This window comes from Loxodonta africana, chromosome 8 (assembly GCF_030014295.1).
Source record: "Loxodonta africana isolate mLoxAfr1 chromosome 8, mLoxAfr1.hap2, whole genome shotgun sequence".
In the NCBI taxonomy this organism is placed as follows: domain Eukaryota; kingdom Metazoa; phylum Chordata; class Mammalia; order Proboscidea; family Elephantidae; genus Loxodonta; species Loxodonta africana.
The window spans coordinates 98,549,914-98,570,543 of NC_087349.1; the positions used below are offsets into that span (position 1 = coordinate 98,549,914).

Consider the following 20,630-nt stretch of genomic DNA (forward strand, 5'->3'; position numbering starts at 1 on the left):
CCGTCCCCAATGCCCTCATTCAGAGATAAGGGGCTCTTCAATGCCATTCAATTCAATGTGATATATCCCCCAAGATACTGATTAACCACAAAGAGAAATGGAGTAACTTCACAATGGATACTCAGAAGACACCACCTCAACCAAGTGATCAAGGTTAACATCACCTTTCATAAGATATCCCAGCATCACGTGGCCGATACGGTGCACTGAAAGGAGGCAACATCACTTCTATGCTATTCTTGCCCAAAATGCATGACCTCAGTCTAACCATGGGAAAACATCAGGCAAACCAAATTGAGGGGCATTCTATAAAATAACTGCCCAGCAGTCCTCAAATGTGTCAAGATCACGAAAGACAAGGAAACGCTGAGGAAACGTCATAGATTGGAGGAGGCTTGACAACTAAATGCAATGTGGGATCCTATACAGGCTCCTTAGCCAGAGAAAGGACATTAGTAGAAAAACCTGCAAATCTAATAAAGGTCACAGTGTTGTACCAATGTCAGTTTTTTAGTTTTGATCATTGTACTATGGTTATGAAAAATGTCAGCATTAGGGGAAGCCGATGAAGACTACAGCCAGTCCCCGGGTTATGGACGTCTGATGTAGGGATAGCTCAGGCAACTTGTACTTGCCTTTTAGTGTTGTATAAATTTGCCCTCCCTTTGAAACCAACCCCTACCCACAACAAATTCTTCATCATCATCACCTTCCTTTGCTGCACATGCAGCTTTTAAATCAGAAAGGCTTCGAGCCTTTTCTTGCACTAAAGTAAGGCTAGACATGAACTGTACACACCTTCTGACTTACCTACAAATTCAACTTAAAGACTTAAAGACACAGTTAAGGAACAGATCTTATTCATAACCCAGGACTGCCTGTATAGAGAAACGCTCTATTATTTTTTTGCATCTTTTCTTTTATGTCTACCAGTATTCCAAAATAAAAAGTTTAAAAAGCCAGGTGGCTTTTACTGGATTTTGCTTTGATTTTCCAGCTTTTGCCCAGAATTATTAAAATTCTATACTTTTGATAGCTGTACCGAGGAATCTATACTTATAAAATAACTTTATGAATTCCAAACATCTCTTCATTCCTAACAAAATGATAGGGTGAAAAAGGCTGTTACATTTATAAATGGCTTCATAAATACAACCCCAAACCCAAAACCATTGCCGTCAAGCCAATTTAGACTCCTAACGATCCTGTAGGACAGGGCAAAACTGCCCCCATAGGGTTTCCAAGGCTGTAATCCTTACGACAGCAGACTGCCACATCTTTCTCTCGCAGAGCACGTGGTAGGTTCAAACTGCCAACGTGTCAATTAGCAGCTGAGTGTTTAACCACTGAGCCACCAGGGCTCCTTTCATAAATATAGGGAGAGGAAAAATAAGTTAATAAACTAATAAATAATATTAACCTATGATTTCAGTACTAAATTTAATATACAGCTATTTATTTTTTGTCAGAAAAATGAAAACAGAATTATAAATTTGCAGACATGTCTTAATTATGACTCAGTTGTAGGGGATGTGGATGGTGCCCTTCCGCCCTCTCTCCTTGAGCCAGGCTCGCCTTTTCTCATCCTTTTGTTAACTTCCTTACAAAGAAAGAGGAAGAAACCTCACTGGTTATGTCCAAGACATTTATTGTGCCAGGATTACAAGTAAGCAAGCTTGTTCTGCCTTAGAGTCATGGGCCCAGGTACCCTTCCTTCTCATATAATCCTGCTTCAAACCTAGTCATACAGAAATTCAATATCCTTTGCCTCTTTCCCTTTCCCTGAACACAGGTTGGAGGTACAAGGTTCAGGAAGGACAGCAGAAACTCTGCTTAAGTCTTGAGACCAACAGAGTTCTGCACAGGGAATCAGCAGAAGCTTATTCTGTGATTAACAGCGTGGCACCTTGATTCCCCCTTGACTATGGGTTCTCATGTACAAGTCCATTAGAAATGCTGTAGGGAAAAAATGTCATTTTCACATAGAATTTGGGTGCCCTGACCCCCATGAACCTAATACTATAAAAAACACGCCTACCTTTTAACATAAAGAATTATAGGAAACAGTTACAAAATCTCCTCAAAGCAGAGAAAAGTATCTCTGAAAGAAGGGAAGAATATTCTGGATTACCTTCTTAATGAATGCCACTGAAAATGTATCCCAGGACACTATGCCATGATCCATCAGTTCCACAAATGCAGTCAGCGTGAAGGACAGCATGTCTCCAAAGCTGGAAGAAATAAGGACATACAATAGTTATGGGCCCAACCGAGGAGAACAAAGAAAGACACAGCAGTGAGAAAGCTCTAGAAAAATGAGTATCAGCAGACTTTGAAAAGATTACTGGGAGTCAGCAACTGGGCGACAGACAAGATCCATCAGTCAGTGGGAAGGAGGCAGGATGGCACCACTGAGCTGAGCCAGGGCTTCAGGTTGGACAGCTCAGGGTTCAAATTGACTCTTACTCTGGAAGCTGGGTCGTATTGGGCAATTCACTTCATCTCTCTGAGCCTCTGTTTTCTCAGCTGAAAAAGGGAATATTAATCCCTGTCTAACCACAAGGTTGCTGGTACAGCACTTAATGAAGTACATATCATATAAGCTCTTAATAATTGATGGCTTAAACAAAAGCTTTTCAGCAAATGGCTGTCACGGCAACTAAGAGAAGGCAATGTGCTTCGTTTACTATCCACAGACATCCAAGAGGAAAGACTGAAAATAACTCGATTGAGAATATTAGCCCTTTGGAAAGGATTCAGGTGTTCTACGTATACCTTTGTGTATGCATGTGCACACATACACACGCACAAACACAGATCTACGTAGGTAAACATATTTGTTTCCATATCATTGGTCAGCATTTTATCTTTGGCTATTAGACTTCATGAAATATTTACGGAGGTAATGTCTGTTTGCTGACCATATGTCTGGCTGTGATTCTGAAGGCTGGACCAAAAATAAATCCCTTGCCGTCGAGTCAATTCCAACTCAGCAACCCTATAGGATAGAGTAGAACTGCCCCATAGGGTTTCCAAGGAGTAGCTGGTGAATTTGAACTATTGACCTTTTGGTTAGCTGAGCTCTTAAGCACTGTGCCACCAGGGCTCCAACCACTAAAGGCTGCAGGGGCTCTAACGTATAATTTAGAAATCCATACAGATCAGGGAGTTCAGGTCAAAGGACTGTCCTTCTGTCATCTGTATCATATATTATCACTATAATCGGGGTGGATTATCCAATAGGCAAGGTAAACACGGTGCTTACCTTGCTTACCAGATCATCTGTAGAGAACAGTTTCATGTGTTTCACCACATCAAAGATTGTGCTTCTAGCTATGGCTGGCATCTGTCTCTATCCCAACCCCACAACACCTTCCTACAGAATCAAAACTCTTTTCAAACTTACAGGCCCTGAGAGGGATGGATTACGCAGTCAGTAAGGTAAGCATGGGCTTACTTAAGCTTACTTACTGATCTATAGTGCACAATTTCACATTATGTGGTAAAAAAAACCTGTGAAATTGTGCACTACAGATTAGTAAGTAAGCACAAGTAAGCCCATGCTTACCTTGCTTATTGGGTTATCTGCCCCTGGGTGCAATACAGGGGACATGGTTAAGCAGGAAGTTTCTGGAGTCAGGCAGCCCAGGTTCTTACTCCAGCTCTAACTGAGAAGCTTACTTAAGACCTATGCCTCAGTGTTATGGATTGTATTGTGCCCCACAAAAATGTGTTGGAATCCTAACCCCTATATCTGTGGATATGATTCCATTTAGGAATAGGATTTTTGTTATGTTAATGAGGCCATATCCCAGTAGGGTGTGTCCTAAACCTAATCACTTCTGAGTTATAAGGAACAGCAGAGACACAGAGAAAACCAAGCATAAATGGGGAGAAGACAGATGCCACATGGAGACTGCCAAGAAGCCAAGGAAAGTCAGGCCTACAGAAGCTAAGACAAGGTCCCAGAGCCAATAGTGAGAGAGCCGTCCCCTAGAGCCAGTGTCCTGAATTTGGACTTCTAGCCTCCCGAACTGTAACAAAAGTAAACTTCTGTTCTTCAAAGCCACCCATTTGTGGCATTTGTGTTACAGCAGCACCACATAACTAAGACAGTCAGTTTCCTCATTTATTAAAAACAGGATGGCAATGACGATGGCCCTGGTCGTGGTACCTAACTCAGAGGATTATTGAGGAATGAAAAAAGCTATCATGGATTGAATTATGTCCCCCCAAAAATGTGTGTATCAACTTGGTTAGGCCATGATTCCCAGTATTCTGTGGTTTTCCTTCATTTTGTGATTGTAATTTTATGTTAAAGAGAATTCGGGTGGGATTGTAACACCCTTACCCAGTCACATCCCTGATGCAGTGTAAAGGGAGTTTCCCTGAGGTATGGCCTACACCACCTTTTATCTTTCAAGAGATAAAAGGAAAGGGAAGTGAGCAGAAGGTTGGGGACCTCATACTACCAAGAAAGCAGTGCCAGGAGCAGAGCATGTCCTTTGGCCGTGGGGTCCCTGTGCAGAAAAGCGTCCAGTCTGGGGACATATTGATGAGAACGACCTTCCTCCAGAGCCCACAGAGAGAGAAAGACTTCCCTTGGAGCTGACACCCTGAATTTGGACTTCTAGCCTACTAGACTGTGAGAAAATAAATTTCTCTTTGTTAAAGCCATTCATTTGTGGTATTTCTGTCATAGCAGCACTAGATGACTAAGACACTAACCTACCTACAGCCCTTAGAACAGTGTGTGGTGCAGAGTCAACACCATGTGAGTGTTCGCTGGTATCGCTACGTGAAAGTGATTTTTTCATATTAATTTTATTGTGGTAAAATACATACAAGAATTTTGCCATTTAACCATTTTAAGTGTACAATTCAGGGACGTTAATTACATTCACCATGTTGTGCATCTATTATCACTAACCATTTCCAAAAGTTTTTCATCACCCCAATCAGAAACACAGTACCCGTAAACAACTCCCCACTCTCCCCTCCCCCACAAAGAAACTTTGGTCTCTATGGATCTGTCTACTCCAGATATTTCATATAAGTGGGATCATATAATACTTGCCCTTTTGTGTCTGACTTATTTCAAGCAAAAATGATATTTTTAAAAGGCAAACGGGGCCTGGGATTTTCAAATGCTTTTGCCTTCACTGTATCAAGGATTCTCTGTCCTTGGAGTCAGGGGAAAAAAAGCAAGGACAGCCAAACCCTTCAGCACCAGATAGAAAAGCATGGAATCCCTGTGACCATCAGAAAGGCACCACCAGCCCCTATCTTACAGGTGCCCCTAGGTGGCATCAGAGACTTGCGCCTCAGAAAGAAATGCCAAACCAGAAAACTCACTCCGATTTGAAGGAGAAGACAAAACAAATCAAAAGTAAAAAGGTGAAAAATGGGTTGAAAAGAATAGCCAGAAAGGTTAAGTAAAAATTCCAGAATAAGTCTTTCTCCAGATAATGAGTCACAAGGAAATCCAAACATCAAATCACAACAAAAGGAAATCACCTCAAGAAAATAAGACAGCCAGGTAATAAAAGCAATTAGTCAGATTTATTAATAGTCTGGTTGGCGATTAGTATTATTGTGAAATCATTATTACATAATAATGTGTAATACTGTTAGTAGTAAACTATATTAGCTATTTTTTTTTTTTTTGCTAAAAAAAGGAAAAACAACAACCGTACAATAACTAATAGTTGCCCTTTGATTATACTTAGCATGCTAGGACCTCAAAGATCCACACATACACGACACTGGAGGACAATATCCATGGTTTCCATATGTGTAAATAACCATCTCAATAACATCAATAACAATAAGCACTGAACAGGCAGTGGCAAAGGAATACACACGCCATTGGACTTGAACTCTTCTGTACATTCCCTCTTAGCTGTCTGAGACTGAGAATACAGGTGACATAGTCTTCACTAGCTGATTTTGAAGCAAAAAATAAATTATATTTATGCTCTCTAATAATCTGAAAACAAAATGACTCTGCCCCCTAGCTACCCATTCAATGGAACCACAACCCAAATGGGTTTAGTATAACACCTGGGGATGTCAATCTTCCCTAAAATGCTCCAGAATTCTCCACAGGGACTCCTCAGACAGGCCGCAAGGACCATAGAGGAAAGATGGGGAGAAGGAGAGAGAGTATCATTTGGTTTCCAAAGCTCCAAGCTGGGCTGGAGCCAGGATTTCAATCTCCATGGTTGCTAAGGAGGTGGAGCACCATTTCTGAGACTGCAGATAGGGCTTTCTGTGCTTTTCAATAATCCATTAGCACAAATGATCAATAAGTGTGAGAAAAGCTTCTTCAGAGGAAGGATTACTCTCCTGGTTCATCTAATGACATTATATATTACGTGTGTGTGTGTTTTTGTACAACGTGTGCGTAAGTATATATATATATATACACACACACACACACATACGTATATATACATAATACCGGTTGCTGTTGAGTCAGAACTCATGGTAACCTCATGTGTGTCAGAGTAGAACTGTGCTCCATAGGGTTTTCAATGGCTCATTTTTCAGAAGTAGATTGCCAGGCTTTTCTTCCAAGGTGCCTCTGCGTGGACTTGAATGTTACCGTTTCACTTAGCAGCCAAACGTGTTAACCATTTGGATCACCCACACAGACTCCATACACACATACACATACATAATATAGATATAATTCCTGATGACTGGCTGCTGGGTGCCATGCAGATTTTCATGAGAGAGAACTTTTTTCAAAATTCAACCTCAACCCTTCAGTTGCAGGGAAAGCAAGACCATGCTAAAACGTTACCACGTTCCAAATCAAGAAACCCAATCATCTTGAGGGGCCATAAAAGCTGTTACTGACATAGGTGTTTATTTCCACTCCTAGAGGAGTGATTCAGGCTGCAATTAAAAAAAAAAAAATTTTTTTTTTTTTAAAGGAAAAAGGCAAGGTTCTATCTCTGAAATCAATGCTGGGTGCAGAGGATTGAGGCTAAAAGAATCCCAAGCATAAAGCAACCACATGGCACATCCAGGAGCATTTTTATTTGTTGGGTTTATTTGTTTTTTATACAGTGCTAAGCTGAAGAGTTTTCAGTACTGACTGCCACAAACTAAGCAGCCTACAAATTTCCACGCTGGTGGCAGGCCACTGTCACAGCCAACACACCATGTGTGCTGAAGCAATGCAAATAAATATTTCTCATCAACTCGGTGGAGACCATCTTCATTCCAACAAAATCCAGCCCGTCTCAACACAAGCATTTAAATTTATGCCGATGATTTTATAAAAGATGAATGCTTCCGAATGTTTCCTTGGGGCGGAATGCCCAATACAGAACTGGAAAAAGACTTCAATAAAGGCCACTTTTAAAGTCATACTGAATACATCCTTAATTGCTAAAGTTAATGGATATATTTCTGCCCTACCCTTTGAGTTCTTCCATGCTTTTTATTTTATTTTATTTTTCTTTCTGGAGGTAAAATTTAATACACAGTGAAACCTATGAGAGCTGGAACCCGCCTGGACTGCCTTGTTTTTCCAGGTCTCGCAAGTTTTCCGCCTTTGACAGGGTGCAGTGTTGCCACTTCTCTATCGCGCTCTCTTAATGGAAAATACTTGAGTTTTCCTTTTCGGACAGGTTTCTGCCTTACACAGGTTCCAGCTTTTGCAGGTTTTACTGCATATTGAAATGTTCAGATGTCTAAATCACCCATTAGACACCCCTTAGCCTTCAGAATCATAGCATGACTCCTGGCCAGCACACATTCCTTTGGCTCCTTTGTTGAAGATTTAAGTAGGGGTCAATATCTGGACTCTTTATTCAGTTCCACTGATCTGTTTATCCCTTTAGATCAACATCATTCTGTCTTGTTTACTAACGTTGAAATAAGTCTTGACGTCAGTTGGTGAAATCTTCCACCTATGTTTTACTTTTTCAAGACTGTTTTGGTTATTCTAGGTCCCAGGTTTTTCCATTTAAATTTTATGATCTGCTGGTAATTTGTAAAAAACAGAAAATTCATTTGTATTGCATCAAATATATAAGTTAATTTGGCAAGAATTGATATCTTAATAATATTGAGTCTTTCATTCCATGAAATGGTATATCTCTCGACTTATTAAGGTCTCCTTTAATTTCTCTCAGTCATAATGTAGTTCTACATGAACAGGTATTGTACAAACAAAATATATTCTTAAGATTTTTATGATTTTTGATAGATTGTACATGGAAATTTTTAAATTTCATTTTCCAGTTGTTTACTGTTAATGCACAAAAATTCATAGGTTTTTGTATATTGACACTGCACCCTGAGACCTTGCTAAATTTAATTATTAAATCTAGCAGTTTTTTTTTGTAGATTCCAATTTTCTATATAGACAATCATGTCTTTGATAAATCAGGAAAGTCTGATGATTTCCTTCCTGATTATCAGCCTTTTCTTTCTCTCCTGACTTACCGAAACGGCTAAGAAGCCAGTACAGTGTTGGACAGAAGTGGTGCGAGCAAACATATCTGCTGCTTTTTTCCCAATGTTAGGGAGAAAGAATTCAGTCATTCATTCGTTATTAGGTATGATGGGTGTTTTAGAGCTGGCCTTTATCGGGTTGAAGAAGTTTCCTTCTATTTCTTCCTTACTGAGAATTTTTATTACGAATGATGTTGGATTTTATAAAATGCTTTCTCTGCATATTAAGATGATTTTCTCCTTCATTTTGTTAAATGCTGAATCACATTGATTTTCAAACATTAAACCATTTCTGGGATAAACCTTTATTGGTTACAATGTATCATCCTGTTTTCTACATGGCTGGATTCTATTGAGGATTCTGGGTCGCTGTTCATTAGGGACAATGGTTTATAATGTGTATTTTCTCTATTATCTTTGTCAGGTTTTGGTATCAGAAGGATAATGGCATCATAAAATGAGTTGGGAACTATTTGATAATGAATTCATAATAGGTATGGGCTATTCAGATTGTCTATTTCATTATGAGTTAATTTTGACATGTCACTTTTAGTGCTCTGAAAAGAAAATGCTAAAATGGAGTTAGGAATATAAAAGATTTATTAGGGAATGGGGCAGAAACCGCCTGTGAGAGATAAAGTGGCAGAAAGCAGGATTAGGTATGGAAAGCCTTCAGACTGTGAGGCAGATCTGATGCTTGTGAAAAGCAAAGGGGAGAGGGAGAAGGTGCAGATCTGACAACGTCTCAGCCAAACCAACAGGAAGGCCCAGCACCAACACTGCCCGTTAGAGCCCCTCAGCGGATAGAAATGGCCAGACCCTAATACCCCCATCATGCCCAGTCACTGGGTATACCCTTGGCTTGAAATCTACCATGGATCCTGAAGGCACCAGAGCTGAAAGCTGTCAGCTAACTGAATTCCTCATGACAGAAGAGCAAGCTCTCTCTTGGAGGTCAAAGTGGGCCATTTCCAAAGCTGTAATATTTGGTAGGAATTCCTGGGTGGTATAAACGGTTAGCACACTCAGCTGTTAACCAAAAGGTAGGTGGTTCCAGTCCACTCAGACGTGCATCAGAAGAAAGACTTGGTGATCTATTTCTAAAAATCAGCAATTAGAAACTCTACGGAGCACAAGTCTGCTCTGACCCCATGGGGTGGACAGAAGATGGAATCAACTCAGAGGCAACTGGTAACGGCAGAACATTTGATGAATTTTCTCTTTCATCCAAAGTTTAAAATTTATTGGCATAAAACTGTTCACAATGTTCCTTTTTTTTTTTTTTAATGTCATAGGGTCTGTAGTGATAGCTTATCTTTTATTCATGGTACTGATATTTTTCTTTCTCTTTTTTTCTTACTAAATCTTTTCACATATCAACTTTTGGCTTTAATTTTCTTTGTTGTTTATCTCTTTTATATTTCATCGATTGCTTTCTTTATTAATCTCTTCTTTTTCTAGTTTTTTTAAGGTAAAAACTTAGATCATTGGGGTTTTTTGTTGTTGTTTTATTTTGTTTTTGTTTTTAGCTCTTCTTCCCTTCCAATATAAGCATTTAAAGCTATTAAATATCCTCCTAAACACTGTTTTAGCTGCATCCATAAATTTTGGTAGGCTGTATTTTCATCATTCACTTTAAATATTTTATCATTTTAATTGGTGTTTATTTCTTGACTTCTGGGTAATTTAGAAGTGTGATTTTTAATTTCCAAACGTATGGGGCTTTTTGTATATTTTATTATTATTAATTTCTAATCTAATTTCTTTGTAGTCAAAGAACATAATTTATATATTTTATAAACCCCACAATACAGTGTGATCATTTTAGCTTTAGTCATATGTCTTTTAAAGAATTTAAAAAAAAAGAAAAACTATATTTTGTCTTTCATGCTTACCCACGTATTTACAATTTCATTCCTTCCTATAGATCTTAATTTCCACCTAGTGTCATGCCCCTTCAGTCTGAAAAACATCCTTTCTATTGCTTGTAGTGTATGTCTATTGACAATAACCTGTATTATGTTCCCTTTATATAAAATTGTTTTTATCTCACCTTAATTTTCAAATAATAGCTTTACTAGACAGAATTTTGGGTTGACAGGTTTGATTTATTTTGTTTTTTTTCTTTCTTTCATATCTTTAGTATGTTGCCTACTGGCCACCACTGTTTCTAATGAGAAGTCAGCTTTCATTCTTGTCGTTCCCCTGAATGTAATAAGTTATTTTCTCTGGCCGTCTTCAAAGTATCTTTTTTATCTATGGATTTCAGAAGCATGATTCTGATGTACTAAGTATGGTTTTCTTTGTATTTACCCTGCTTGGGGCTCACTGAGCTTCTTGGATCTGTAAGTTTATGGTTTTCCCCAAATTTGGGAAATTTTCTGCCACTTTATTTTCTCAAATATTTTTCTGCCTCATTCTCTCTTTCCTTTCCTCCTGGGACCCCAATTAAATATATTTTAGGTCACTGTTTATATCTTATAGGTCAATTTCTCACCATTTGTTTTTTCTTTGGTCTTTTATCTATTCTTCAGACTAAGTAATCTTTACGGATATATCTTCAAGTTTACTGTCTCTTCATCTGCCATCTTCAACCCCATACAATAAATTTTTCATTTTAAATATTGAACATTTCAGATTTCTCATTTTCATTGGTTCTTTTTTGTAGTTTCCATTTCTCTGCTGCGATTTCCTCATCCGTACATTCATTATGCTGTTATTTTTCTTTAGTATTTTAACATATTTATAAAAGCCACTGTAAAGTCTTCATCTTCTAATTCCAATATCTGGGTCACATTACAGTCGATTTCTGCTGCCTGCTTTTTTTTCTCAACAATGAGTCATGCTTTCCTGTTTCTTCATGTACCTACTAATTTTTATTGTACTCTGGACATTGTAATGATACATTGTTAAGACTTTGGATTCAGTTTTGCCCTCTGAAGAGTGTTGATTTTGTTTTAGCAGGAAGTTAACTTGGTTTGAATCAAACTCCAAACGCTGCAGTGAGTGGTAACAGAAATCTGCTCAATTCTTTCAGTTTTCAGTTGCTGCTTTCACTAGGGCTCCTAGTAAAAACACACCTGCGCATTTATAAAGGTTCCTGGGTAGTGCAAATGGTTAAGTGCTGAACTACTAACCTGAAGGTTGGTGGTTCAAACTCACTCAGAGGTGCCTTGGAAGTAAGGCCAGGTGATTGCTTCTGAAAGGTCACAACCTTGAAAACCCTATAGAGCACAGTTCTACTCTACACAGATGGGTTGCCATGAGTCAGAATCAACTTCATGGCAACCAACAGCAATATGCATTCATAGTTCACTGGTTAGCCATAGATCTGGGCAGAGTTTATACACGGAAGTGGGGGCTCATGCCCTCTAAGTCTCCCTTTTTTTATAGATTCCTGCCTAAATATCTAGCTGCTTGTTGTTGTTATTTTTAGGTGCCATTTAGTCGATTCCAAAGTGTAGTGACCCCATGTGACAGAGCAGAACTGTCCCACAGGGTTTCCTAGGCTGTAATCTTCATGGAAACAGATCACCAGGCCTTTTTAGCCTGTCCCAAATTCTATCTTTGAAATAGTAAGTTACAAAGAAGGCTTTTTGCCCACTCCGCACCCCCTACACCTCCCACCCTTGTTGCTACCTGAATGAGGGACTGACTTCAGGCAAAAACCTGTAATATATCTCATCTGATGCCCACCTGTTCTCTCAAAGATAGACTACCCTCTAATTTCTGCCTACTTTAGGTTGCGATCCAATGCCCTAAAATGGTGGTTTTCAGATTTTTTTTTTTAATACTTTGTACAGATTTTATAATTGCTATCTGTGCAAGAGTTAGTCTGATAAAGCTACTCTGATATTTCCAGAACCAGGGCCCCGACCACTGACTTTGGTCTGTGATTTAAAAATGGAAACCATGGTCAGCAGTCAAACAAACCAGCATCCCTAGATACCAAAACACAAAAACTATTGGCAGAAACAGTAAATCAATAATTCTTAAGAAACCATTTTGGATTCAAAACCCCGAAGTCCTCTACATTAGCAAGCTGTGTGAGGTTGACAGAAAGAAAGGTTTGAATTCCAGCATCAAGGCCATGATGTTGTAGGGTGAATATGAATGTGGGATAGAGGTAATGACTATAAACCTTGAGACAGTGCCCAGGACAGAGTCAATTCTCATAAAAGATGGCTTCAACTTCCAATACCTTGAGCTGTTTCTAAAATATTAAATAAATATATTTATATATATAGAAGCTTTACTAAAAAGTCATTCTTGTTTTCTACTTTGTTAGAATTTTATAAAAAGAAGTGCTCCTGCAGCTAACACTTTTTCTTGGTGACGGGCATAGGGGACGATGAGTGATTTGAGTCTAGTATCATACCACAGCACACTTGAAGGTGACCAGGATTTTCACTGAGGGTTTGAAAAACAACATTTTCTAAACCTCCAGATACAATTATCATGCAATTCACTTAATAAGTAGGTGATTGGGTACTTTTTCAGACTCAAGGTAAATCATTTTCATTCAATACTTCGATCGTGAGTTTTTGTTTTTAAATGTGGATCTTTTTCTCACTGAGCCATTGAAGAAAATCAAAGACTCTGACTTTGAACATCACATATGCCACAAAAAAGAAAGTTTTTGTTTAAAGTAATATATAAAATTATGCCTAGCCTTGCTCCAAGAGAAGGGTAGCAAGCCTGATGTGATCACTTTAGTGGTTACAAACATAAATACCCTTTCCACTGTAAAGCAAAAGGAAAAGGGAAATAGATTTTTTAAAGAACCTGTTTATAAGAACATTCAACAGCAGAAAAAAAAATTCACTCACTCAAAATATCTGGATGAACAGTTACATCTAAATATACAATCGGTCAGAGGATAGGATTTAATTATGCAGAGAAAATGGAAGTGTTAAGTTGTCAATATCAATTGATCATATATTCTTACCAAGGCTTCATGATCTTCTGCAATTTTTGGTATCGTCTGCAAAAAGTAAAAACAGTCACGTGAGGACTATGTTTAAAAGCAATGATTTTTACACAAAGAACACATCTTGGAAACAAACTCAGTATTAAACATGTTGTTGTTGTTACTTGCTGTTGAATCAGCTCTGGCTCATGGCGACCTTAGGTATAACAGAACTAAATGTTGTCCGATACTATACCACCTTCATGATCATTGCTGTGTTTAAAAATATTTAACTGCCATGAAGTAAGGAAAATTTATCCATTTCGAAAATGATTCACCATAATAATTCAGTATTCTTTAATGATAAGAAACAATCATTAAACAAATTAAGCCACTGTCACCAACCTACTGCATTTACTTATGAGTAGAAGCGCAGCACAGTGGTCAAGAGCTCGGCGGCTAACCAAAAGGTTGGTAGTTCAAATCCACCAGCCACTTCTTGGAAACCTTAAGGGGCAATTCTACTCTGTCCTACAGGGTTGCTATAAGCAGGAATCAACTTGACAGCAACGGGTTTGAGGTTTTGTTTGTTTTTTAAGGCAACAAAGAAAACTCCTTTGGATCAGAGTTGTTGTATGTTCAATGGGGGAAATAAATCCCTAGAGATAAAAATGAGTATATTTTCAATTTACAATACTGAGCCAAAAAATACTAGACCAATTGTTCTTAAGTATGAAGAAATATCTGATTATATTTCTTTGGTAAAATGCCCACTAATTCTACTTTCTCTTTACTTAAGAGAAAAGAGAGTTTCCTCTACATGGCACATTGCAATAGTATTGGGCAAAAGGTTGGAACTGCAGGGTGGGAGTCTGCAAGAAAAATGTGCAGTAGACATCTATTGGCAAGAAGTAACAATTAACCTTCTTAAAAGGCTGGCTTCAGGACGTTAAAGAAACCAGTGTTTCTGGTCAGACTACTTCCCATCCCTCAAATGTGCCAAATCTCTCTGGCTTAAGGCATGTTTTTCCCTCTGAATTGAATACTCTTCCCCTCTTTCTCCAACTGGCTAAGTCCTACATAAACCTGAACTCATCCTAGGGTCTTCTGGGAAGCTTCCCTGATCTCTGTCTTCCTTTCTTCTGCCAGACAGGGTGGCACCCATGTTTGCACACTGCAGGTCCTAAGGAAACATCACTCCAGGATTTAGGACTTCCAGCTCCTTGAAGACCTGGGCTGTGAGCCACTAGGAGTGCAATGTCAGGCATATAGACAGTAGGTACTCAATGAATGGATGATAGATGGTTTGGTTCTTTAGAAGAAGTTCTACATTCTCAAACACATGAAATGCAACCACTTGAGAAACCTAACTGATCCCGAGAAGACCTGATACATATAGTCTCTGCTAAAACCGTGAGGTTAAAAATGTGTATAAAGAACTGCTGCTTCTTCCTCTTTCCCTCCCCCTCCTTTATCTGCCCTTCTTTTAAAAATATTTATTAGCTAGCTTGCTTGCTTACAATTCATCTCAACAGTCCTTTATATAAATACATGCTTTTGACTCTTCCTTTGAACCCACTGTGACATCTACCTGGTTCCCTCACATCGTGAGTAAGATAAAATTATTTTTAACGTGGGTTCATTTTATATCTGCATAAGCATCATTATTTTACCTTTTCCTGAAAATGAAACCCCAAACGGGAAGATATTGTACATAATGGTTGACCTATAATCTTCAAAAATGCCCAAGGCATGAACGACATGGAACCACTGAGGAACTGTTCCAGACTGAGGGAGACAAGAAACATGGCAACTGGGTTCCTGGTACAGTCTCGAGTTACAATCTTTGCATTAAAGGACTAAACTAGGCCTACTGGGGAAGCTTGACTCACAGCAACCCTATAGGACAGCGTAGAACTGCCCCATAGAGTTTCCAAGGAGCGCCTGGTGGATTTGAACGGCCAACCTCTTGGTTAGCAGCCATAGCACTTAACTACTACGCTATGAGTCAGAATCGACTTGACAGCAGTAGGTTTGATTTTGGGTTTTGGGGAAGCTTGAATGGGGTCTCCAGATGAAGGGTAACAGGACTTCTCTGTTCTACTTTTGAAACTTTTCTGTAAGTTTGAAACTGCTTCAAAATAAAATTCCGAAGTGTGTGTGTATATAAAGCAGTCAATGCAAGGTTTCAAAATAACTTTCCAGCCTGAGGCCTGAGCACCCTTAGGTTTCTATTTGTGACCCACGCCTTCTAGCAGACCCTAGCTTTGAACAAATTCATTGCTGAGTCACGGTGTTTCTTACTTCTCAACTTTTGTATCCTTGCTTCCGCTTCTGATTAAGTCTAGGCAGAAAGAAAACTTTTGTTGCCATGACTTGCTGTTTTCCTAACTTGAATAATCTCTTTCTCAATATACTCATCTTTTTTTTTTTTTTTAAAGAAGCATGACCAGAGGAGGAAATCACTCTGGAAAGGCTTACGTTTCAGAGTGGCCAGATGCCTCTTGCCTCCACCCAAGGAATGGCATTCTTGTCTACAGTAGAAGAGAATCTTTTCTCTAAACAGGCTGTGTGACCGTCACCCTGTGTCTGACAATGATGCAGAGACAAAGCAGAAGGGGCTGGGGAGGAGGCAGATCCTATTTGAGGAACTTTCTGCCACAAAACCCCTTAGAAAGCCCCAGAAGGTTGGCCTCTTTGACCTTTGTGATGCAAATTTATGGCAGGGCCCCAGAAGGGCTGTTCCAGTTTGGTTCCAGTTGGACTCCCCCTCCAGACTATGCAGAGGGCATGCCTCAGGAAAGCTCGCTAAAATGGTGCATGCGGGAAGGCCAGGCAGCTTTTGCAGCTGAGGCTGTCTCTGCAAAAACCATGTGGAGCAGCTTCCTTCTGGCTCTGTGGGAGAATTGCTTGCACCTCCCAATAGCACTAGAGGAGGTGATGTGCAGGACACAGGGCATGAGCCTGGCTGCCAGGGAGTAAGTAGGCTGATCAGTGTGGCCTGGTCTGGGCTCAGCTGCTTGGCCAACACCTTTCAGAACAGGCTTATAAGCAGGGCTTCAAAACTGTTTGTTCTGCGTCGGACCCCTGCTGAGAATTTGCATTTCCACCACAGATATACTGCAGCGGAATCTATAGTTTAGCAAGACCCCCAGGTGATTCTTACGTATAATAAATTTTGAGAACCACTGTTCTACTACTGACTCTCAGAACTGGTCTCTAACAGCAGCATTAGCACCACCTGGGAACTTGTTGGGGGCCCTGGTGGCGCAGTGGTGGTTAAGCGTTTGACTGCTAACAAAAAGGTTGGGAGTTTGAATCCACCAGCCACTCCTTGAAAACCCTATAAGGCAGTTCTACTCTGTCCTATAGGGTCAATATAAGTTGGAATGGACTTGATAGCAATGGGAACTTGTTAGAAATTCAAATTCTCAGCAGGGGTTCAAACCAGACTGAACCCATTCGAAGCCCTGCTTTATAAGGCAAACCAAGTTGTCAGAGTTAGAGCTGATCAAAACTTTATTTTCTATATGCTAATCAGTGTCCATGGAGGCTAACATTGTTACTTTCAAAAAAAATTTTTATGTGAGTAGAAAAATTCCAGAAAAGGCCACACACGGTTGAGAACCGCCAGACACTTCTTTATATTCTCTTCAAGTTCCTCCATGTGCCTAACCCATTGTCAGGAATATTGCTCATTGCTCAAATAATATACACTCTGCCAAATGAATTTTTTTTTTTAAATGAATAAACCTTAAGAATCCATTCTCAAGTGTGGGTGCTAAGCAACATTAAAGCCAAGACATTTGGGGTGCTTAATTCAAGTCATACCTCAATTTTCACAACTACTAAACAGCCACAGCTCTGATCATACCAGGAGAAAATTGTTTGAATAATGATATTTTAATATGAAGCTGTCCTTCTGTTAATGCAACAATAATTTTTATACACATATAACTATATACCTACACACAGCATCAGTCAAACTTCCTCATCCGCATCATGTATGTGACTCCTGGGGTGGGGGGGAAGAGGGTAGTAATTTATACAGCTAATATTGTTTCCTTTTAAGCACTTCATGTATCTTGAAAATAACTTTTGGACTTGGTCCACTGCTCCTAATACAATCCAAGTTTGGAAAAATAACCTCAACTAAGCAAGTAAAACAGCACTTTTAAGTTCCCAGATTAGTTAGAACTCCTCAAATACCTCACTGCTATTTTTCTGAGGAGCGCTGGTGGCACAGTAGTTAAGAGTTTGGCTGCTAACCAAAAGGTCAGCAGTTCCAATCCACCAGCTGCTCCTTGGAGACCCTATCGGGCAGTTCTACTCTGTCCTATAGGGTCACTATGAGTCAGTATCGACTTGACTGCAACAAGTTTGATTTTTTATCTTTCCTAAGAAAACTAGAAAACCTAAGGGAACACAAGTCCAATATGAACCAAGGTGTTGGGAAATGGAAACACTCCTAGACAAATGGTAGACTATAAACCGGGACACTTGAGCAGGCTGTTAGACTGTTCATATTTTAAAACACCTTTCAGATGTGTATGTACTGTGAATCGGGAATCTTATTCCAACAACATGATTTAAAATGGCCTCAAAGATTTTGCTAAAAGAAAAGCAGATTAGAGAATGTTCCCAATGGTGAAAAAAACTGACAAGAACAAAAATGTCCAACAAAGGATGAGTTAACTATACTGTCACGCACCTTCAAATTACTATATCGATTGAACTAACCACAGAACTCTAAAATTAAAATAATATGTAGGTGACAAAAATAACTGGGGGAATAATATTTAATGACGTGGAAATATTGTTAGGTATAAAAAGCAGGTTATAAACCCAAACCAAACTCACTGCCGTCAAAGTTGATTCCAAACTCATAGTGGCCCTACAGAACAGAGTAGAACTGCCCCATAGAGTTTCCAAGAAGTGCCTGGTGGATTCAAACTGCCAACCTTTTGGTTAGCAGCCTTAACACTTAACCACTATACCACCAGGGTATAAAAAGCAGGTTATAAACAGCATAAATATTATGATTCTACTTAGAATGTGGGATTAAAATAATTTTTCTTTTCTTGTTCCTGCTCATTTACATATTCTTTTCTAAACACTAAGTATGCTTTTTTTAATTATTAAGGAAAGAAATTTAATTTAAAAAAGCTGTCTGAGTTTTTTTTGTAAATACATGAACTTCACTTTTTTCACTTGTGACTTTTCTGCCCAGGGTGGTGCTACAGCTTACTCATATTCCAACAGCCTCATTTTCCTATCTCATTGCCAAGCGGGAAGGAAATTATAACGATCCTGCCCTTTCATTCTTGGAAAAGCTCCCCCTGTTCTTTTGCCCCCAGTAATGGCTGATCGTTTAACAATGGTAGGATACAAGACAAATTGCCCAACAGTCTGCGTGCTTAGAAACACAGGCAACGAACAAGGTGTTTTATTCAAGACCCAAAGAAGAGCTGTATTATTCACCACGTTTGGTTTAGGGTTGCAAGTACCATTTTTTGTTTTCTTTCAAATAAAATATCTCATTTCTGAGAAATCTTTCAATAGTCTTTTTTTAAAAAAAACAATGTACATTCCTTAATATGCCTTATTGGACACCATGTCCTCCATAAATTGGGGAGCATGTTTCCCCATGACTTAATTTGCTTTCACATCTATACTTCAAGCAGAAATTGTAATAACATTTCAATTTCCACAAGGATAGAAAATTAAATTCAAGCTTTAAACTTTGCCCTCTGCCAAAATGATGGTCCTCACAGCTCCTTTGTCACTGATTCTGCCCACAGTCCCTCCTGGTACCAGCTGAAAGAGCCCTGACAAGTTCAGCCTTGGGTAATGACAAGCAGGTGAGTCCTCTTTGAATCTCATTACAACTCAATGGGAAGAGAAAAATTCCAGCTACGTTTCTTCAGTGTTTCCTAAAAATTTCCACAGGTCCTGCTTTAGGACAGACAGCCTTTGCCTACCCTAGCTGGAAGGCAGCCCAGGAGAGTCATAACTAAATGCCTTCCAAATTGCAGGCTCTATTTAATTTGTATGGTTTCCATTCCAAAGGTTTCCTGCTAATTAATTAAAGTCTTGCTGTAAGTTTAATGGAGAAGTCAGGTTTTCTTATAAGAAAAATGCCTTCCTGTTTTCTATTTTATCTCAGCAAAAGATCTGAAAGTCACCGTGGATCTGGGTAACATCTTGGGGGTAAGTTGCAGGACCCAGCAGAAGGAAGGCAGGAGGTTGGGCTGGCCTGTCCCTCCTGCCTCCATCTCCAAAAATAGCATGACTTTGAATTTGTGTAAAACGGTGAGGGAGACACCCAAGGTGATGCAGAGAGACATCATTCCCTCCGGTAACAGTGTGACAGAAAGCCTAAGAGACAAGCACAAAGCAGAACTCACCCGAATCCTGGTCCTGAGTGGTTTATCTACCTGACACCTGACTGTACGAACAGAAATTGGGATGGCTTACTGATTATAAACAGTGAAAATATTAATAAGCATGATGCTGTTAATAAAAAACAATAAAGGGAAATCAGTTGCTTTGGTTCACATAAACACATTCGATACTGAAATTTTCTCACGTTTGTACATCTGCCACATGGAGACAGAATTCAGACTCGCCATCCCTAATCCTATTCTGGGGGAAGGTGGTCCTTTTGGGCAGCATTTACTGTCCCAGCAGAAGCGGGGGTTGCTTATAGCAGGGCCAATGTTTGGCACCGGGAATTGTGGTTTGGTGGTAGAATTCTTGCCTTCCATATGGAAGACCAAGGTTGGACCCCCAGCCAATGCACCTCATGTTCGGTCACCTCCCACCTGGCAATGGGGGTGTGTTGCTGTGATGCTGAACAGGTTTCAGTGGAGCTTCCAGGCTAAAACAGACCAAGAAGAAAGGCCTAGCGATCTACTTCCGAGAAGCAGCCACTGAAAGCCCCATGGATCACAACAATCCAACACACAGCCCATCATGGGGATGATGCAGGACTGGGCACCATTTTGCTCCACTGGGCATGTGGCCGCCATGTTCCACGGCAGCTAACAACAACAACCACGTCTGACAACTACATGAAGTAATCCACAGGTAACAACTAAGGTATTTATATTCACAAAACTCATACTCCTCCACTGCTGACTAGAAACAAGAAAGGAGGGACCTTGGGCATTCCATACTAAATTTCAGCCTAGACCTTCTGTCACAGATAGAACCTTCCCTAACCTTTCTCCTATGTTGAGCCCCTTAC

The 20,630-nt window shown here is 39.6% G+C and overlaps 1 protein-coding gene across 5 annotated transcripts in view; it reads right to left on the minus strand.

Moving 5' to 3' along the window:
* The window catches only part of ELMO1 (engulfment and cell motility 1), a 644,335-nt gene that overhangs the window by 405,810 nt on the left and 217,895 nt on the right, over positions 1–20,630 (minus strand). For all 5 annotated transcript variants that reach the window (XR_010322758.1, XM_023544287.2, XM_003406936.4 and 2 more), the window contains 2 exons: positions 13,421–13,456; positions 2,132–2,231 (listed from right to left, as the gene is read on the minus strand). Coding sequence is in view for 4 of the 5 variants with exons in the window: in XM_023544287.2 (XP_023400055.1) it covers positions 2,132–2,231; positions 13,421–13,456 (136 nt within the window). In the remaining variant the exon portion in view is untranslated. The remainder of the gene's footprint in view (positions 1–2,131; positions 2,232–13,420; positions 13,457–20,630) is intronic.